Source organism: Labrus mixtus, chromosome 9 (genome assembly GCF_963584025.1).
Source record: "Labrus mixtus chromosome 9, fLabMix1.1, whole genome shotgun sequence".
Classification (NCBI taxonomy): domain Eukaryota; kingdom Metazoa; phylum Chordata; class Actinopteri; order Labriformes; family Labridae; genus Labrus; species Labrus mixtus.
Genome location: NC_083620.1, coordinates 14289505 through 14308775, shown reverse-complemented (window position 1 = coordinate 14308775; position 19271 = coordinate 14289505). Strand labels below are relative to the sequence as shown.

At 39.9% G+C, this 19271-nt stretch overlaps 2 protein-coding genes across 3 annotated transcripts in view; one reads left to right on the top strand and one right to left on the bottom strand.

The window, feature by feature from the left end:
• LOC132980334 (P2Y purinoceptor 3) overlaps positions 1–9565 on the bottom strand; it is an 81916-nt gene extending 72351 nt beyond the window's left edge. The window contains exon 1 of the mRNA XM_061046408.1: positions 9549–9565. The gene's annotated coding sequence lies outside the window, so the exon portion shown is untranslated. The remainder of the gene's footprint in view (positions 1–9548) is intronic.
• Positions 736–17445, top strand: alkbh8 (alkB homolog 8, tRNA methyltransferase). 2 transcript variants are annotated; one of them, XM_061046405.1, is made up of 12 exons: positions 736–892; positions 1553–1686; positions 1777–1877; positions 1973–2104; positions 2700–2795; positions 3475–3579; positions 4655–4725; positions 7507–7613; positions 7944–8104; positions 12572–12831; positions 14978–15127; positions 16323–17445. In XM_061046405.1, the coding sequence occupies exons 1-12, from the start codon at positions 755–757 to the stop codon at positions 16992–16994; spliced, it is 2127 nt and encodes a 708-aa protein (XP_060902388.1). In that variant the 5' UTR covers positions 736–754; the 3' UTR covers positions 16995–17445. The 2 variants fall into 2 exon arrangements, with proteins under 2 accessions (XP_060902388.1, XP_060902389.1); XM_061046406.1 differs by lacking the exon at positions 1553–1686 and having other exon boundaries at positions 742–892.
• The last annotated feature ends 1826 nt before the right edge of the window (positions 17446–19271 follow it).

Below are 19271 nucleotides of genomic sequence, written 5' to 3'. Positions count from 1 at the left end.
AAAGAGAGAGTAATCCTAAAAAAAGAGAAATCCTATCATTAGCATGCTACTATAGATATGTAGCACAGCCCAACAATGGGCTGGAAAGGAAAGGAAATGGAAAGTAAAAAAAAAAGAACTAAAATACACATTACACATTGCTGAGTGACAAATTAAGAATGTAAGATTAATTTTAACAGTAGCAAAGTTTTTCTTTTAATCTGAAACATCCAGTTTTCAAAGATGGTCACAATAGAAATTATTTGGGAACCATTTTCTTCTTTTTGTGATACAGGTAAAGGAAGAGGATTAAGATGTGGTATTCAGTGCAAGTACATTTTAGTTTGAAGCGTTTAAATGATTAGTTTTTTTAAATGTATGTTTAATGTCCAACCGGCTGACAAACATGAAAGAAATGTATTGAAATACAATACAGTGCTCCATGACAATACGTTTTAATCTTGATTTAACCCATCTGAGTGACAATTTTGATAATATTTCCTGTGATTTGATAAGGACACTATAGACTAAGGAGCATGAGGCTTAAAATAAACGTTTTTTCCCCAGGACATTTTTAACAAAAATGTTGACAAAAACAACTATACTATCAGCGCAGTAAACAACGTGCTTTCATCAAATGTAATTTTTGATTTGCGTTGAAGTGATCAAACCATAAACAGGAGGGGTGCTGGCTGTGTGCAGCGGGTCGGACTATCTTCAGGAACTATATTGTGTGTTGTGCTCGTTGCACCCGAGCAAAATAAAACGACGCACCATGGACCCTAGTGTGGGAAACAACGTGAATGGAATAAGAAGGAGCAAAGAGGAAAAGAAAATTCTTAAAAGACAAATAAAAGCCAGTTACACTCTCTTAAAACATGAAGGCATCACCACCACATCGCAGCCCACCAAGGTACCAGAAGTAACAAACACAAACACTTTTATAAACAGGAAGTGACAGCTGCGAACAGAACGGAGCTTTTTTTTTACCAAACCAGACGCCAAACATTACAATAATATCTACATTTCTACTCACGTTTAATGCGTGTTGAGTTTATGACGCGGCTTGCATGGTTGTCTAACTTATTGAAATATATTTTAGCTCGTACCTACTCGTTTTAGTTCCATAAAAGTCTACTGAAAATGAGCACACACGACCTTCTTTGTAAATTAAATTCAGCTACCTTAAACTTTGGGTCGATGTTAATGTATTTGTCAGAATGTGCCTCGGAAAACAGATTGAAAATATGACAGAGCAGAGAGAAAGCATTGACTCACATTCATATGGTACTGCTGTATCCCAGGAAACATTTAACACAGGGACAAACTCATACTCGAAAAGTACAATAAAAATATCATTTGTTCAGATATGTGTTTGTATCATGAGAAGAAGCTTTTCACTCTGACGAACTTGAGTTTGTGTCTTCAATATGAACATCAAACTGAGGCAGAGCACAGCAGTATTGAGGGGAGAAACTGCCCTCAGCCTTTTTTATTATTATTATTATTTTTTTAAGAAGTCATGCATCTTAAACTGACCCGTCTTAAACCATCTGCTTCCCTCTTGCTGCAGAATTTGGTGGTGGCTAACGGCGGCCTGGGGAATGGCGTTAGTCGAGAGGAGCTGCTGTCAGCGCTGAAAGAGATGGGAGAGCTGGAGACGCTTCTCATGCACCCTAAAAGGCCTTTCGCTTTTGTAACATACAGGTATATGTGCTGCTTGAACTCTGTGGTTGAACACAATGAGAAGTTACTTTCAACATTCAAAACCCTTTGTTATTGTCCTTCTGTTTCCAGGTGTGAAGAGAGCGCTCAGAAAGCGTACGTCCACCTCAATGGGCAGAAGCTGCAATGTGGAGAGAACAGTGTCACACTCTACCTTGGTTATGTCCACTCAGGTAAAAGAAATCTTTGTTTGCCTTACTTTTCAAAACTAGGTTGGATAACATATGATATACATTGTACATATACATTAATTTTTCTTTGCATGCAGTAACTTGTGAGGAGGAGGCGTCTGTTTCGTTGCCGGAGGGATTAACCATAGTGGAAGATTTTGTGTCCCAAGAGGAAGAGGATCTGTTGCTCGCTGCTGTTGACTGGTCATCTACAAATGATGATGTCTCTGGTGAGGGTCTTTAAAACTCAACCTACATCAGTGTAGTGCATCAATGTTTAAAAAAATGTGTCTGCAAGGCATTCAGGTAAGTTTGCAAGGTATGTTGACAAACTGATATAATTGCAAATATTAAAACATATCAAACTAGAAATATTTAATGGTGCACTTCATTTAAAGCAACAATATGTACGAATTGGGTTTGGTGTGCTTTGACGCCCGCTGAAGGTCTCTGAGTGCAAATGCAGTAGTGCTGTTATGCCTCCCCTTCCCCTGATTTGTGAACTAGCGCCATAAAGCCGTATGCTCTTCCCACGAGACGACCTCGTCCCGCTGCCAAAGTTAAACAGCGGCGTAAACGGGTGATCGGGCCGAGCTATGGACATGGGAGAGACGCCATTCTCACTTTTAAAAGTCGTTTTGCTATTAAATCGATCTTTGAAACAATTTTTTTTAAGGTAGGAAAAGTTACATATTGTAGCTTTAGAGTGGAGTCACTGCTTGTATGGTGTGTTACATTTAACAAGTAGCTTCCTAAACACTGAATACAAAACATTCAGAGATTTTTGTTCATCGGCTTTGCTAACTTCGTTCAAATGACTTTCAGCTCAAAAATCTCTGAAGCACAGAAAAGTCAAACATTACGGGTTTGAATTTCGCTACGACACGAACAACGTTGATAAGGACAAGCCCTTAGCTTCAGGTGAGTTTTCTTTCTTTTTTTTTAAATTGACATGTTTTATATTTTACAATCAGGGTTTTATAGATCAAATTATATATTTGACTGTTATTGCAATAACTTACAATTTAATTTCAATCAGTGATTACAATTCTTTCATTTAGTGACACTGCATGCTTTTCTGTGGAATCCTCAGTGGTCTCTTTTACGTTACTGCTGGTGGCCGTGGAGTTGTGTTTGTGCTGCTTATTTTGCAGCCATAACAGTCATGTCTCTTATTATGCATAACTCTCCTTCAAAACAGATTTGTTATGGAAATAATTCAACCCCCGACCAGAGTGTGTCCTTATAAGGACATGAACTATTCAGACCAAAATAATTTTTTGAATCAGGCTGTAAACATATTTATTTCTTCTGTCAAAATGAACATTTTAAAATGGGTGCATATGTGACTCCTGGGGCTTTTGCAGCCAGCCTCAAGTGGACAAACGATGAACTGCCGTTTTTTACACTTCCACTTTGGCTTCATTTTTCAACACCTGAGGTTTCCTCTTGGTCAAAAGATTGTTAACTGTGCACATAACGCCTGATTCTCTTGGTTACATATAGACAGACTGTTACATCATTATACAGATATTGACAATGACATTTAGAAATAAAGTAACAATGAGTGTTTGGTTTGTGTGTCTTTGTATGTATCCAGGTATTCCTCAGGAGTGTCTTCCTGTCCTGGAGCGATGTGTGAAGAAAGCACACATCAACATCCTGCCAGACCAGCTGACAGTCAACCAGTATGAGTCTGGACAGGGTGAGCCTTCGTTATCATAAACATACACATGCAATGTTAATTCAAAAATGTTCATACCAATTATAAATCACATAAAAAAATCATGCGTTCATCCAGGAGGGCTTCAACACTAAATCAATACCTCATTTATTAGACTTAGACTTAGACTCTAGTTATAAAAAGAAGCCAGTTAGCTCATCTCTGTGCGGTTTGATACAATAGCTGAGGCAAAGAGATGGAAGAAGGAAAAATAGAGAGTGACCAAGCAAAAAGCAGAGAGTAAATCCCTGCAGATATTATTTATACCAGATTGAGACGTCACGTAAGGCTGTATCGTTATCGGTGTCAATTTTGTCTCTTGTTTAGCAGCTTTACCGAGTGCAGAAAGTCTGCTAACCAAAGTTACGGCATGTCTCAGGTCTGCACAGACATGAATAATTAAATCCATCTTCAGTCAAAAAGTTCTCTCTTGCCTTGTGGATCTGCAAGTTAGCTTTTAAAGTTGGGAACCATACAAACCTCAACTAGCATGATATATTACCCTCTTCAACAGCCCATAGATATCATGAGACCGGTTGAATACATACAGTACATACTTCTCATGTAAAGAGTTGGCAAACAACGGGCTGAAGACGCTTGCAGAGTCATATTTGTGCAAACTCCAGTTATATAACTGTACCCTGTCAGTCGACGTGGTTGTTTATATTCTCAAGACGTCTTCGCTGACTTCACACCCTCTGTTTGCTAACAGATGCATGTTGTCTAAGAGGGGAAGTAGTAACAGCACTAGGTGTGTCTTTTTTTTAACAAAACATAGACGCACACAAGTAGATGTTTGCAGCTCATACCACAAGGTGGCAGCAGAACCTTTTCACCATGTAATAAGAAAAGGCTTTGGTTCCCACCTGTTTTACTATTCTTTAAATATTAATTAAGTTACTGGAAAATGTCACAATGCAAACAAAGGTTTAAATTGAATAACACCTCTATTTTGGAGCGCATGAGCAAACTTACAAGTTTGCATAGTGTCCAGCTGTAGAGAAAAGGACTATATCATTTTTCTTCAAAACATTTGATTGTGATATTATTTTTTTAGGTATTCCTCCTCATGTGGACACTCACTCTGCCTTCGAGGACACAATTCTGTCACTGAGCCTGGGGGCCCGGGTAAGAAGTAAAATCTCCACTATTCAGCAATAAGCTTGTATAAACAATATTGATTCATTTGTCCGAAAATAAAACGTAAGATACTCAAAGCTTGAATTGTCATGTGAAAACAGTTTTTTTTGTATTTCAGCAGTGAAAAGTAAAAAGGGTGGCTGTAAATGGAAATGTTGTGCCATGGGACGATGTCCTCCTGCTTGTTTGCCCTCCGGTGTCAGAGTTTGATTAATCAAATGAACTGTCACCTCACTGACCACACGAGTGATTCATGTGTCTCGGGGGGGGGGGGGGGCTTGGAGGTGTGCAACAGGATGATTGGAACCGGTGTCCTTGTTATCTGACTGATAACAGTTTCTCACCTTGCTCGCAAGTCTCTATATCTCATCCCTTTACTCTCTCTCTCTCTCTCTCTCTCTCTCTCTCTCTCTCTCTCTCTCTCTCTCTCTCTCTCTCTCTCTCTTTCTCTCTTTCTGACATGCTCATGTTTACTAAGGTTGTCTCTCATTCACCATGTACTTTTATTAGTACAATATTAATGACTTTGTTAGAGCGGGGACACAGTCTCCCTGCTTTAACGACCAGAAGAGAGTCAGATTTGCATTCCAAACACTGGGTGTTACTGTGTCCTCGACTGGATTGTGTGACTTCAGTTCGACGCTGCGTCGCCGGTTCAGTCTCGGCAGGGAGACTGCTGCTGATGAGCACCAATCCGTCCTGACCTGTCTGAAACTCAGGGGGTCCATTAGCAATCAGCTGTCATCTGTCACAGCATCTGTCACATGCACACACAGACAGACGGCATGTGTGATTATGAGGCACTAGATGTATTCAGTACAGAGGACAGGGCAGGAAGAAAGGCACTTGCACAAAAGTGGTAACAATGCTCATCATCATAATTTACTTGTTAATTATGTATTTTTATATACAAATAACATCAAGTGGACACAAAACAAAATCAGAAGAGAAGGCAGAAGCAATAAGTGAGAAAATATTCATGCTATCAATAGGTTAAAGGGCAACAATGGACATGAAATAATCAGTGAAACAATTCACAACAGTAGAAACAACTAAAACATTGAAAGACAAAACACTAAAGTCAGAAATATTAGAATCAGACATAAACGTAATATTCATGTATCAGTGGTCACATACTCAACATGTGACCAGGAAGGTCCTATAAAATCCTTCCAGGAAGACCTCAGCATGAACACATGAATTATTCACATCACAAAAGTCAGACAAATCAATGAAGTATCAACAAATAAGGTGTGACTGAACCCTCATGGAAAGGTGACGTAACTGATTATATAATATAAATATTTCAAGGACTTTTTAGAATTGTGGTGCAAAAAGAATTAACCCATATAAGAGATTTAGATTCTTACTTTATTGTCTATCACATAGTGACAGAAAATTACCTATTTGTTGAGGCTCGGTGACATAAAAACATACAAACATTCACACCAATAAGATTCACATAAAGTAATAATATCACACATAACTTCCACTACATTATGGATTTAGTTATTTGTTAATCTGTTATTTTACTTGTGATATAATAACAATGATTATTGATTGCATCATAAAGTCTCACCTTCAGGTTACAGCATGTTAAAAAAAGGAACTAAATTGACTCCAGTGTCACTGAACACACATACACATGAAAACTTATGCAGATTGGTTGTTTACATTATCATATTAAGTAGTCATGCTTAATGGGTTTATTGAGCCTGTTTGTGTTTGCAAAGAGGGAGAAAAATAAATAAATTGCTGTTTTGTCTCTGTCTCTGTGTGTGTGTGTCTGTGTCTGTGTGTGTGTGTGTGTGTGTGTGTGTGTGTGTGTGTGTGTGTGTGTGTGTCAGGGGATGATGAATAGTCTTGTTGTAGAGCGTAGCTGCCAGCATCACCATCGATTTAGTCACATTCCACCGGTTTCATTGATTGGCTAGTACTCAACAGATGGGAACATAGCAGTTCTGTGAGATGTGTGTGTGTGTGTGTGTGCATCTGTGTCTGTGAGAGTCTGATTTCTGTTTATGGTTTCAGGCAAAGATCTGATCATTTGCTGGAGTTGCATTTACATCACTTTCTCACAATAATACACAAACACTTCTGCCCGTCTGCACACACATGCACATTCATTCCCCTCTACTTCACAAAATCCAATTTTCCTGCTGTCAGAACTGGGGGAGATGCAGTTAAGAAATTGCGTGGATGTAATTTCCCAGCAGAGCTCATGCTGTTACATGCTGTAAGGAAACATTGGGATCAAACACCAATGAATTGGATATTCTTCTGCTGGTTGTTAGTGAGAGAGCAAGGCGAAAAATGTGTGTTACAGCAAAAAACAAAAACTAGAAGCAAGATGGAAGACATTGAATTTTTATCCATCTCTGCCCATGTCTGTTGTATTATAATAGTTGTTAGTTTTTACGAGATAAATTTGCTGCCAAACCAGCATTCGATCAGTGATGAAGCACAACCAAACATATTTTATACATAACTATTCACTATGATTTCTTTTTGATAGTAAAAGAACCAAAACCTTTATCGACCACCTCAGTTTGCTTATTAATGACACAGTTTTCTAGGTTTCCTTAGGTGTCTCATAATGTCAATTACCCAAACAGCTGTACAACACTCAAATAGCATAAAGTACTGAAATCAGTCAATGTCCTATTGAAGAATTTAGGCTAAGTCAGCAAACATTTTCCTCAATGTTCAAATACAATTTCTAAATATTCATATCTTTAATGCATACTCTGCCTGTGTGTGTGATTACAGACAGTGATGGAGTTTCGTCATCCTGATGGTCATCTTGTTCCAGTGGTGCTGCCACCGCGGAGCCTCCTGGTGATGAAAGGAGAGAGCAGATACCTCTGGACGCACGGGTGAGCTGGACTGTGTCAGACGGAGTCAATTTATCTTGACATGACAGTGGAGTGACAGTTCCTTTCTTGGCTGGTTCATTGAGGGGAAGCACCGAAATATTGAATTTCTCTGACCTTCCTCTGAGCTTCATACTGTAGTTTGACCAAAAGAGTCGGTCTGTAGAGTTTCTCTACACATTTTAATCCCTTCATGAAGATAAAAAGGGATGACAGGCTCAGGATTTTGTCATGCTCACATCTTCTGGTGTTCATATGACATGTCAACTGGACAGATTATTCATAGCTAGTAGTTTGTGTTTTGACGGTCAGTTGTCTCTTACCTTCTCTCAGGATTACTCCCAGGAAGTATGACATGGTGCCGGCCTGCGACCCACAATCCCCCGCTCATAAGACAGCTGAAGTCGGGACCCCTAGCAATCTCACTTTGAGAAAGAGGGGCACTCGCACTTCTTTCACTTTCCGCAAAATAAGACACAAACCGTGTGACTGTGGTAAGACTTTTCATGTGCACATTGAAACACAGCGTCACTGATTACTAACAAATCTTTTACCACTGGTACATGTTACATAACTTTTTGGGGGGCCTGTTTTTGGGTAGAATATCCTTTTTTCCTGAAATACTCCTGGTGAATAACAACCTTTAGATAAATTCTTATGAACAGCATTCTCTCCTCTGGTGTTGTACTAAAAATCTGTCCCTCCAATTTTAGACTGCTATCCAAATTCTCCATTCTTATAAAATTTTAAAGAATGTTCTACTTATTTCTTTGCCGTCTTTCTTAGACATGGAAATGTGGTTTAAAAAGGCATTCACAGCACTGTAACTGCACTTTTAAAAGTACTTAAGGATCTATTATTAGATCAATCAATGAATCAATCAACTTTTATTTGTATAGCGTCAACTCATAAGTGTTATCTCGAGACACTTTACAAGAAGCAGGTAAAATACCTTACTCATTGTCTGTTAACATTACAAAAGAGCAGGTAAAAAGACCTTACTCATTGTTATGTTACAAAAAGCAGGTAAAAGACCTTACTTATTGCTATGTTACAAAGATCCGGCCTATCCATCATGAGCACTTTAGCAAAGCAGCAAAAGTTACAGTGGTAAGAAAAAACTGCCTTATTAAAAGGCAGAAATCTTCGGCCGGATCCCCGGCTCATGACGAAACAGTCTTCACAGGCCTAGACTGCGCCGGGCTTGGAAAGGGATAGGGGGAGAGATGGGATAAGATGCAGGAAGAGGGATAGAGAGCAAGGGGGTGGGGGGAGGTAGACCGTCCATCAGCAATCCGGTGGGGAGGGGAGGGGGTGTGGGGGGTTGTTCTGGCAGGCCGCCAACCCACGATCCGGTGGGGAGGGGGTAGTGGTGGGGTGGGGGTTGTTCTGGCAAGCCGTCAACCGACGATCTTGAGGAGCCTAGGAGAGCTCAAGAGCTCCCAGGAAAGTGGGTGGTTAGTGACTGAGATTTATAGATAGATACATGCAGTAATATGATGTACTGTATATGCAGAGAGAGAGAGAGAGAGAGAGAGAGAGAGAGAGAGAGAGGAGCTCAAGGTGCCAGTTCCCCCGGTAGTCTAAGCCTATAGCAGCATAACTAAGAGCTGGTCTACACCAGCACCAGCCCTAACTATAAGATTTATCAAAAAGGAAAGTTTTAAGTCTAATCTTAAAAATACAGACTGTGTCTGCCTCCCGGACCCCGGCTGGAAGGCGGTTCCAGAGGAGAGGAGCCCGATAACTGAAGGCTTTACCCCCTATAGTACACTTGGAGACTGTAGGTACCACCAGCAGGCCTGCACTCCGGGACCGCAACGCTCTCAAGGGACAGTACGGCACTAGTAGCTCCTTAAGATAAGATGGTGCCTGGCCATTTAGAGCTTTGTAGGTGAGAAGAAGGATCTTGAATTCTATTCTAGACTGTATAGGGAGCCAGTGCAGAGAAGCCAGGACAGGAGTAATGTGGTCCCATTTCCTGGTTCTGGTCAGTACACGAGCTGCAGCATTCTGGACCCGTTGAAGAGTCTTTAGAGATTTGCCAGAGCATCCTGACAAAAGAGAGTTACAATAATCCAGTCTGGAGGTAACAAATGCATGAACTAGTTTTTCTGCATCACTTTGCGACAGGATATTCCTGATCTTGGATATATTACGAAGGTGAAAGTAGGCTGTTCTTGAAACTTGACTGATGTGAGAGCTAAAAGACATATCTTGATCAAAAATAACTCCTAGATTCCTAACAGTGGTGCTAGATGCCAGGCTGATGTCATTAAGGACAGTCACATCACTAGAAAAAGTCTCTCTGAGGTTCTTAGGGCCTAGCACAATAACTTCAGTCTTGTCTGAGTTAAGTAGCAAAACATTTCTGGTCATCCAGGTCCTAACGTCCTTAAGGCATGTTTCTAGCTGACATAACTGACTGGTACCATCGGGCTTCATTGATACATAAAGCTGAGTATCATCTGCATAACAATGAAACTGTATGGAGTGTTTCCTCATAATATTTCCCAGAGGAAGCATATATAATGTAAAAAGAATTGGTCCAAGCACTGAACCTTGTGGGACTCCATGGCAAACTTTAGTGTGCATAGAGGACTCATCATTAACATGTACAAACTGAGATCGGTCTGATAAGTAGGATTCAAACCAACTTAAAGCAGTCCCTGTAATTCCAAGCAAATGCTCCAGTCTGTACAACAGGATCCGATGGTCAATGGTGTCAAAAGCAGCACTAAGATCTAACAAGACGAGCACAGACAGAAGTCCCCTGTCTGAGGCTAGAAGTAGATCGTTTGTAACTCTAACTAGTGCAGTCTCAGTGCTATGGTGGACTCTAAATCCTGACTGGAACTCTTCAAATAAACTGTTGTCATGGAGAAAGTCACACAGCTGTTTAGCTACCACCTTCTCCAGGATCTTCGAGATAAAAGGAAGGTTGGATATAGGTCTGTAGTTAGCCAGAGTTCCTGAGTCCAGAGTAGGCTTTTTAAGTAGAGGTTTGATTACCGCTACTTTAAATGTCTGTGGTACATAGCCTGCCAGTAAAGACATATTGATCATATCTAATATGGAGTTGCTAACTAAGGGAAAGACTTCCTTAAACAGCTTGGTTGGGATTGGGTCTAAAAGACAGGTTGACGGTTTCGATGCAGAAATAATGGAATATAACTCTGAAAGGTTGATTGGAGAAAAACAGTCGAGACTAATATCTGGTCCTGGAACTGTCTCTGCCGTATCAGACGTATCTGCACCAGGTAAGGGCAGGAGGTTACCAATTTTGTCTCTGATGTCTAGAACTTTGTTGTTGAAAAAGCTAAGGAAATCATTACTGCTGAGGGCTAGAGGAATACAAGGCTCAATGGAGCCATGACTCTCTGTCAGCCTGGCTACAGTGCTGAAAAGGTATCTAGGATTGCCTTTGTTTTCCTCGATTAGAGAGGAGTAGTAGGCAGCTCGGGCGTGACGTAGAGCCTTCATATATCTTCTATGACTATCCTGCCAGAAAAAACGAGATTCTACCGTTTTGGTCGAACGCCATATTCTTTCAAAATTCCGTGATGATTGTTTCAGAGTACGGGTTTCTGAGTTGAACCATGGAGCCACTCTCCGCCGCTTGACAACCTTCTGTTTCAGGGGAGCAATCGAATCCAGAGTAACTCTCAGCGAATCCACTGCACTATCAACAAACTGATCTAGCTGAGAGGGACTAAAGCTATCGTAAGAGTTTCCAACTGGGTTGAAACACGGTACTGAATCAAAAACAGCTGAAATAGCTTCCTTAAATCTAGCCACAGCACTATCCGACAAACTTCTAGAAAGCACACCTCTTCCAGGCAGAGGTAATTCTAGTAGGACAAAATCAAATGTAATAAAAAAAATGGTCTGATAGCAGAGGATTTTCTAGGAAAACTGTAAGGTTATGGATTTCAATTCCATAAGCTAAAACAAGATCCAGGGTGTGGTTAAAATGATGAGTAGGTTCGTTTACACCCTGGGTGAAACCAATAGAGTCTAATAGTGACATGAAAGCTGTGCTCAGGCTATCATTTTCAACATCCACATGGATATTGAAGTCACCTACAACAATTATTCTATCACTGCTAAGGACTAAATCTGATAAAAATTCTGCAAACTCAGATAAAAACTCAGAATATGGGCCAGGAGGGCGGTAAACTACAGCAACTAGAACTGGCTGAAAGGTTCTTGAGACTGGATGTGGAAGACTAAGAACAAGGCTTTCAAAAGAAGAAAAATTCAGCTTTGGTCGAGGGTTAACTAAAAGACTGGAATTAAAAATAGCTGCTACTCCACCACCTCGTCCGGTGTCTCGAGGTATATGAGTATTAAAATGACTGGGAGGAGTGGATTCATTCAAACTAACATATTCATCTCGACACAGCCAGGTTTCAGTCAAAAAAAGTAAATCAATGTGCTGATCTGATATCAGATCATTCACTAAAAGAGACTTGGATGCTAAGGACCTAATGTTCAAAAGTCCGCAGTGAATCCTCCGATCTTGTAGCAAAATCGTATTCGTAGTTACTAACTCTGCAGTTCTTGTGCCTCTTGATCTCACCGCTTCGTTTAGACAGTAAAGATAAAGATAAACGTTATTGATCCCCCATTGGGGGAAATGTTTTCGTAGACTATAGCAGTCATCTTGAATTCTCTTTATGAGTTTTTCTCTAAACCTTTATGCATGAAACGTAAACAGTACCTCTCCCTTGTGGAGTTCCCCTGGGTTCTATACTCGGTCCTATTCTTTTTTTCCCTTTAAATGCACCCCTCAGGTCCTTGACATCTTCTTCCACTGTTATGCAGATGACACAAACGTTTACTTTCCTTTGAAACAGAAAGCTGTTACCTCTTTAAAACCACTTTTTGACTTTTTCAAGGACCTCAAATGACATTTATAATTATAACCATAAACCCTCTTTCTCTGTGTCTTTCTCCAGCCTTCCCCTCTGCCTGTGACAGTCAGGGGGCTACACCTCCTCCCCCCTTGCTCCCTTGTTCCCATGCTGACGCAGCCCTTCTAGAGGAGGAGTATGTGCATCGGGTGTATGACGCCATCGCCTCCCACTTCAGCAGCACTCGTCACTCCCCCTGGCCTCGTGTTTGCCACTTCCTGACCTCGCTCCCTGCTGGCAGCGTGCTGGCTGATGTGGGCTGTGGAAATGGGAAATATCTGGGTGTTAACCCAGATGTGATTTCTGTGAGTATCACAATGTAATACCATATTGTCTATAATTCAGTGGTACTTGGATTATCAACATACAATATGCCAAGCTACTTACATACTTACTTACATACGTCATTTATGTACAGAAAAATGTCATAACTGCAAGGGCTGTTGTTGGAAACAGCCAACAAATGAGGTACAACTCCTCTTCTGCTACTTCACATATACAAGTAGGGACTCTGATAGATTCAGAGGGATACGATTTAAAAGCCTCTTTAAGACTCATCCTCTTACATCAACAACTGTCCATCCTCTTCTTAATGCAAACATTTCATGGTTAGACATTTAAAATAGTTTTGGGGAGTATATTGAAGCAAAACATTTAGCCTAGCTTAGCATAAAAAATTGAATCTTGGGAAAATGGCTGGCCTGTCTCGGTCTTGAGGGTAAAACAATACACTTATCAAAGCATGTCTTCTTTTTCTAACGTAAACATTGATTACGAAATCCCTTCTGGTTTTAGGCTGTGTTTCCTTTTCACATAATACAAAACTTAATACATCAGCTGTGGAGGTGCTGGTAGGGGTATTCCTTTTGGAGATAGTCAGGCTAACTTTAAGTGTTTGTGTACATTTTAAAGATTTAAAAGGTTTTTTGGGGGGGGGGGGGGCTTTAGTGCCTTTATTGTAGAGATAGGACAGTCGATAGAGTCAGAAATCAGGGAGATGGAGAGTGGGGGAATGACATGTAGGAAAGGAACCACAGGTCGGATTTTGAACCCGGGCCGCCCGCTTGGAGGACTACAGCCTCCATACATAGGGCGCACGCACCAACCACTATGCTACCGGCGCCCCTTGTGTTAATTTTTAAATCTCATTCTCAGATAAAAGTCAAATTTTGTTGAGCTCTGACAAAGTTAGAGATTTGAAAACAATCTGTTGAGATACTCATTCCTGTTCAGGTGTTAATGCTTTATAATCACAGTGAGTTTCACAGAAACAGAGGCCTTGAATTGAATCGTCATGAATGTAAAAAAGAAAAGAAGTAGCATTGTGAAGCTGCAGTACCCAAGTGTTTGATTATTTACCTTTTAGTGTGAGTGTGTCTGCTCTTAATCGTCTATATTCAGGCAGTAGCTAGTTTGTTTTTTTAAGTTACCGTACCTCAATTGACACATCTTGTCTAAATTAGCATTTGCCATATAAGACCAACTAATACATCCCACAGGGATTATATCCTTGGTGCTGCTGCATGTGTTACTCTCACTCTTATTTATGCTGCTCCCCAGTGTTTGCATTAGATCTCTGTTTTTATGGCTGTAGCTCTGGGATAGTCATGTTTTGGGATTTCGAAGGTGCGTAAGCAGCTTAACATTACTCTGACCACAACAGTGATAAATCTTCGCACTGTGATCCTGTAGGTCACATGTCAGCTTCTTGAGCTCAATCTGCTGCTTTTCTCCTAAACTGCTTTCCCTTCCTCTGCTCTTCCTTTTTGTTGACGTCGCTTTTCATAAGGGTCTGCTAAGTGAATTATAGAATTGTAGACTATAAAACCCCTTCACCATCTCATTTGCTCTCATTTTGAAGTGTGTGTGTGTGTGTGTGTGTGTGTGTGTGTGTGTGTGTGTGTGTGTGTGTGTGTGTGTGTGTGTGTGTGTGTGTGTGTGTGTGTGTGTGTGTGTGTGTGTGTGTGTGTGTGTGTGTGTGTGTGTGTGTTACTATTTATTGCCTCTGCCTTTTGGGAACATGTCTTATAAAGCTTTGTTAAATTGACACATTAGACAATGATTTCCCTCTAGCTTCCCTCGTCTATACTTTCGTCTATGTCTGTGTGTTTGATAATGACTTAACTGTTCCTCCTTGTTTTCTGTACTTAATCTGTCTCTCTACAACTATCCTCTATTTATCTCACTCACATCACAGTCCTCTATCAGTCTTCCTCTTGTCTCTGTACTTTCTCCCACATCTCATGAATGAAGGAACATTTCTGTTCTTGTTGCTCCCTGTGTGGATTATGGTATTTATTTGGGGTAAACTAAGAATGATAACTGCATCCCTAAATTCAACTAAGACAACAACTAAGTTCTACATTACCAGTGTCCCTGTAGGTGACTGATATTGTATCTATGTGTGTGTGTGTGTGTGTGTGTGTGTGTGTGTGTGTTGTTTCCTTTCAGGTTGGTTGTGACCGTAGCAGTGCTCTGGTCCACATCTGTGCAGAGAGAGGTTTCCAGGCATTTGTATCTGATGCTCTTAGTGTCCCACTGCGAACAGCCTCCTGTGATGCTTGCATCTCTATTGCCGTCATACACCACTTTTCCACACAGGTAAGCATGTTGTACACTGAACACCCAAACACAAACACGCATACAGAATAGTTATAACCATATAATATAATACTAATCCAAATAAATACATCAGTCTCCTGTTGGTTGTAGTTTCAATGTTTTATGGTAATGTGGATCAACTAACAGGCTGCAGTACTAGAAGCGTCCTCTTAAGGACACAAGTATGAAAAATAATTGGCATCCATCCACTGCTTTTGAAAACTGGTCATGTGACTAATTTTGGACTGAACAATTGAAGTGTCTTTTTTTAGGTCTGATGTCAGTGTAATGAAGTCATTGTTTAAAACTGAAAAGAAAGAATTGTACTGCTGAACATCTTAAGTCTTATTTATTTCTTTTTTGTCATTTTCTTAGACTTCAAACAACTTTTTACTCTCCTACCTTCTCAATAGTCCTGTATCGAAGCAATATTAACAATTTTAAGCATCTGGGACTTGTGCATGGTTAAATGTTATAGCACCAAATGTTACTGTATGTCCATGTCAAATAAACAAATTAATAAAAAAACAAGATTGCAATGCAAGGCATCCAGTTCAGCTCAATCTTTATCATTTTTTTGTCATAAAAACAGCATAGCAAAAGTATTTCTTAAACTTAGAGAATTCTACATTTGCTGTTACCCTTTGGCTCTAGCAAGAAAAATCTCCAGAACATTTATAATTTCTTTGTATAACTTGGAGCATTACTAACAGCAAAACTCCAAAATGTCCTATTAGATGGAACATTTACTACATTAAGAAAAAATCCAATCTAATTTGTGAAAACAACTTTAAAACAAAGTTTAAGGAAATTATTCTAATTTTTCCACCGTGCTTTTTTTAAGAGACAACTTTGAATTTTGTTTTCTCTATGTTCTCTTTACACATTTGATTTGGTTAGAATAGAATAGAATTACTTTATTGATCCCAAACTGGGAAATTGTGGCGTTACAGCAGCAGGTTATCCAACACACAATATGAGTAAAAAACACAATGTTAGCAAATCTAAACATAATATAATATTAAATACAAAGTAAATAAGTACTAAAAGTATCAAAACTAAGAATGTGAATATATACAACCAGGATTTAACTAAACATTACTAGTCTTAATGTGGTTAGTTCACAGGGTTCCTCAGGAGATTATGATAATAATGGAAATTAAATCATTTGTGTGTGTGCGCGCTTTTGTTGCAGGACCGTCGACTGGCAGCAGTGAGGGAGCTGGTGAGACTTTTGAAGCCTGGAGGTCGAGCGCTCATCTATGTCTGGGCTTTTGAGCAAGAGTACAACAAGCAGAGGTCCAAGTACCTTAAAGACCAGAACAAGGAGGGCTCTGATATCCACAGCCCCACCAAAAACACATCAGAAGAGAGCCAAGAGCCTCATGGGAAATCAAGCCGACATCTAGAAGACGACAACAGACCTGTTGACAAGATGCAAGATGATTCCAAAGTGACTGATGGCAAACTTAGTGTGCACACTAACCGCACAGCCTTCAACACCCAGGACCTTTTGGTTCCCTGGCATCTCAAAGAGGGGAAAAGACGAGGGGAGGAAGAACCAGTAGAGACTGGGAGGAAGGACAAAATGAAAGACGATTCCAAAAAGACTTCTGAAAAGTCCTGCCCCACTACCAGCAAAGACTCTAAACCTATTCCTAGTATCGGCACTACCCAGTCCTCCACTGTGAAACCAAAGTCGGAGTCTGACAGCAGCCCAGCGCCAGTTTTTCACCGCTATTACCACGTGTTCCAGCAGGGGGAGCTGGAACAGCTGTGTGGTCAGGTGGCTGGAGTCAAAGTGCAGAGCAGCTACCATGACCAGGGAAACTGGTGTGTTATATTAGAAAAAGTTGATACCCTCTAATTTAAGATCATTCAGATACAATGTAATGAACCAATTAAGAACGTTTTAATTGTTAAAGGTCAGAGGAGAGAAAATGGAACAGACATGCCATCAAATAAAGATAAAGATTTACAAAACCCCTTCCTTAATTGTGCACTTGAGTGATTTCTTGATAGTATGTGGAGGTGACATATTACAGAGTGGAAAAAGCCGACCTTCATGGTCAATCGATAGACTGCAAAATCGATCATAAACTTCAATTAATGTCAACTCAGTGGTAAACAGCTTGTTCCTAAGTTTTAAAGTTGAAGGGCCAAGATGCAATGTGGCATTTTAGGAAGGAGGGATTTGTTCACATTCAAATATATGTTTCCCTCCCATTTATACATTTGTCTGACAAAAGGAGCATCTCAATGTGGTTCATGTCCAAATGATGTATTTTTTAACATTAATAAAAGCATGTTAAAACGTTCTCATGATTTTTACATCACAATCATTGTCGTACATTTTTTGACATGAGTAGACAGATACATGATGCTACATGCTTATTTAAAAAACGATTTAAAGCCTAAACATATTTAATGGAATTTAGCAGTTTGTTTGCTTTGTGTGTGGTCAGGTTTGTTTGGAAATGAAGCATAAAAAAGACACGACCAATATCAGGATTGAATAGCTGAAAAACAGGCATTAAACACATAGAAGAAGACAGTTATTCAATACTACTCATTTATGTTAGTACTGCAGCTGAACAGACTTTATTATTATTATTATTGCAAAACTAAAGTTTCTTCTTTTGGAGGAGCTGAAGTGTTTGTACTTTAAGCACACTGCAGGTACTGACATTCGGCCAATTTGGCCCAAAACTTAAAGTTTAGTTACACATCAAAGTGTTAAAGCTAGTTATTTATACAGTGTCCTAAAACAATGGATTTGTGTCTCACGATTTTTCTTCGTTGTTTTTACCTCAGCCTCCATGAATTATTCAGACTCTAATGTCAATACAGCGCTCCCAATAGCCTCAAACAGAAGTCAGGGGGGGTCACTTCAGGACAGATGGCGATGGGATTTTAAATTAGGATCCAATCCTATTGAAATTCAGTTTTTGTGTTGTTTTTAAATTTTGGTCAAACTGATGATCAATCAATTGTTTATTTTAGTTTAGACTTGGTTTAATGTGAGAACATTAGTGTATGACGTAATCCCCCTTTCTTTCTTGCTCACAGAAGCATTCGTACTCGATGTCTCATATTAACAAGATACGTTTTACCAGACGGCTTTAAAACAGAATGAATTGTAGGATAATAGGGTATCGATGGCAGAGGAGTGTAGCGCTGTTATTTGTTGTGGAGGTTGGTAATTGGTCAGCAGCTCCTGGTAAATTACTCCTGTGGCTCCTCAGTCCTCAGGGACCCACACAGATTGACACATTGTGGTGCTGCGGTGAGAGAGATGGCTCTGTGGCTTTTATTGACAGTGGGTTATTGATTATGGTGAGGCAGCTTGCTCTGTGTACGTGTGTTTGTGTGTTAGAGAGAGATCCTTTGTGTGCAGCAGTGTGATTGTCAATGTATTGTTGTAGTTCAATCTCTCAGCAGAGTCGGTCACTTGCCTTTTTGAGGAATCATTCAAATTTGAAGTTATGCCTCCCTTTGGTAAAGATCATTGATTTGACAGGCTTAATGAGATTTTACATCTTCAGCTCCCAGGAGTAAAGAGACATTCAATACTGAGATAATGTGTAACAATTAACTCATGTAAGATTGGTTTTATGTGTGATGGTGCAGCTTTGAAAATGAAAAGTGATGCAATGGCAGAAATTAATCTAAGAGCAAAAGTACAAGTCCCTATGCTTTAGTCTGGTTTAGGTCTGGAGAGTTTAATTATGAATTTGGCTGTTTCTGGGAAAGGAAAATGTGAATTTTTCTTACATAAGGGTGCTGTTATAATTTGCAGCAACATTGAAAAAGATTGTAAAAAACAAAATGGACAAGCCAACAGCAAGTTCCAATCAAAACCCACCTAACACCTGGAGCAAAAGCCTGTGAGTAAAAGCTGTCACAGCAACATATGCATGCCAACGGTTTTAGAATATAATGTTCTGTTTTCTGGTTATTCTACTATTACTCCTGCTTCCACAATACTTTTCTTATATCTAATGCCTGTTTGTTGTCTGTTGTTCTTCCTATAGTTTATCCCTTTTGTACTATTATGTCGTTCTTGAGAGTAAGTTGAGGATCAAGGCTTCTTGTGTTATACAGATTGTATTGCCTGGATGCTGACACAAATGTGTGAGTAAGA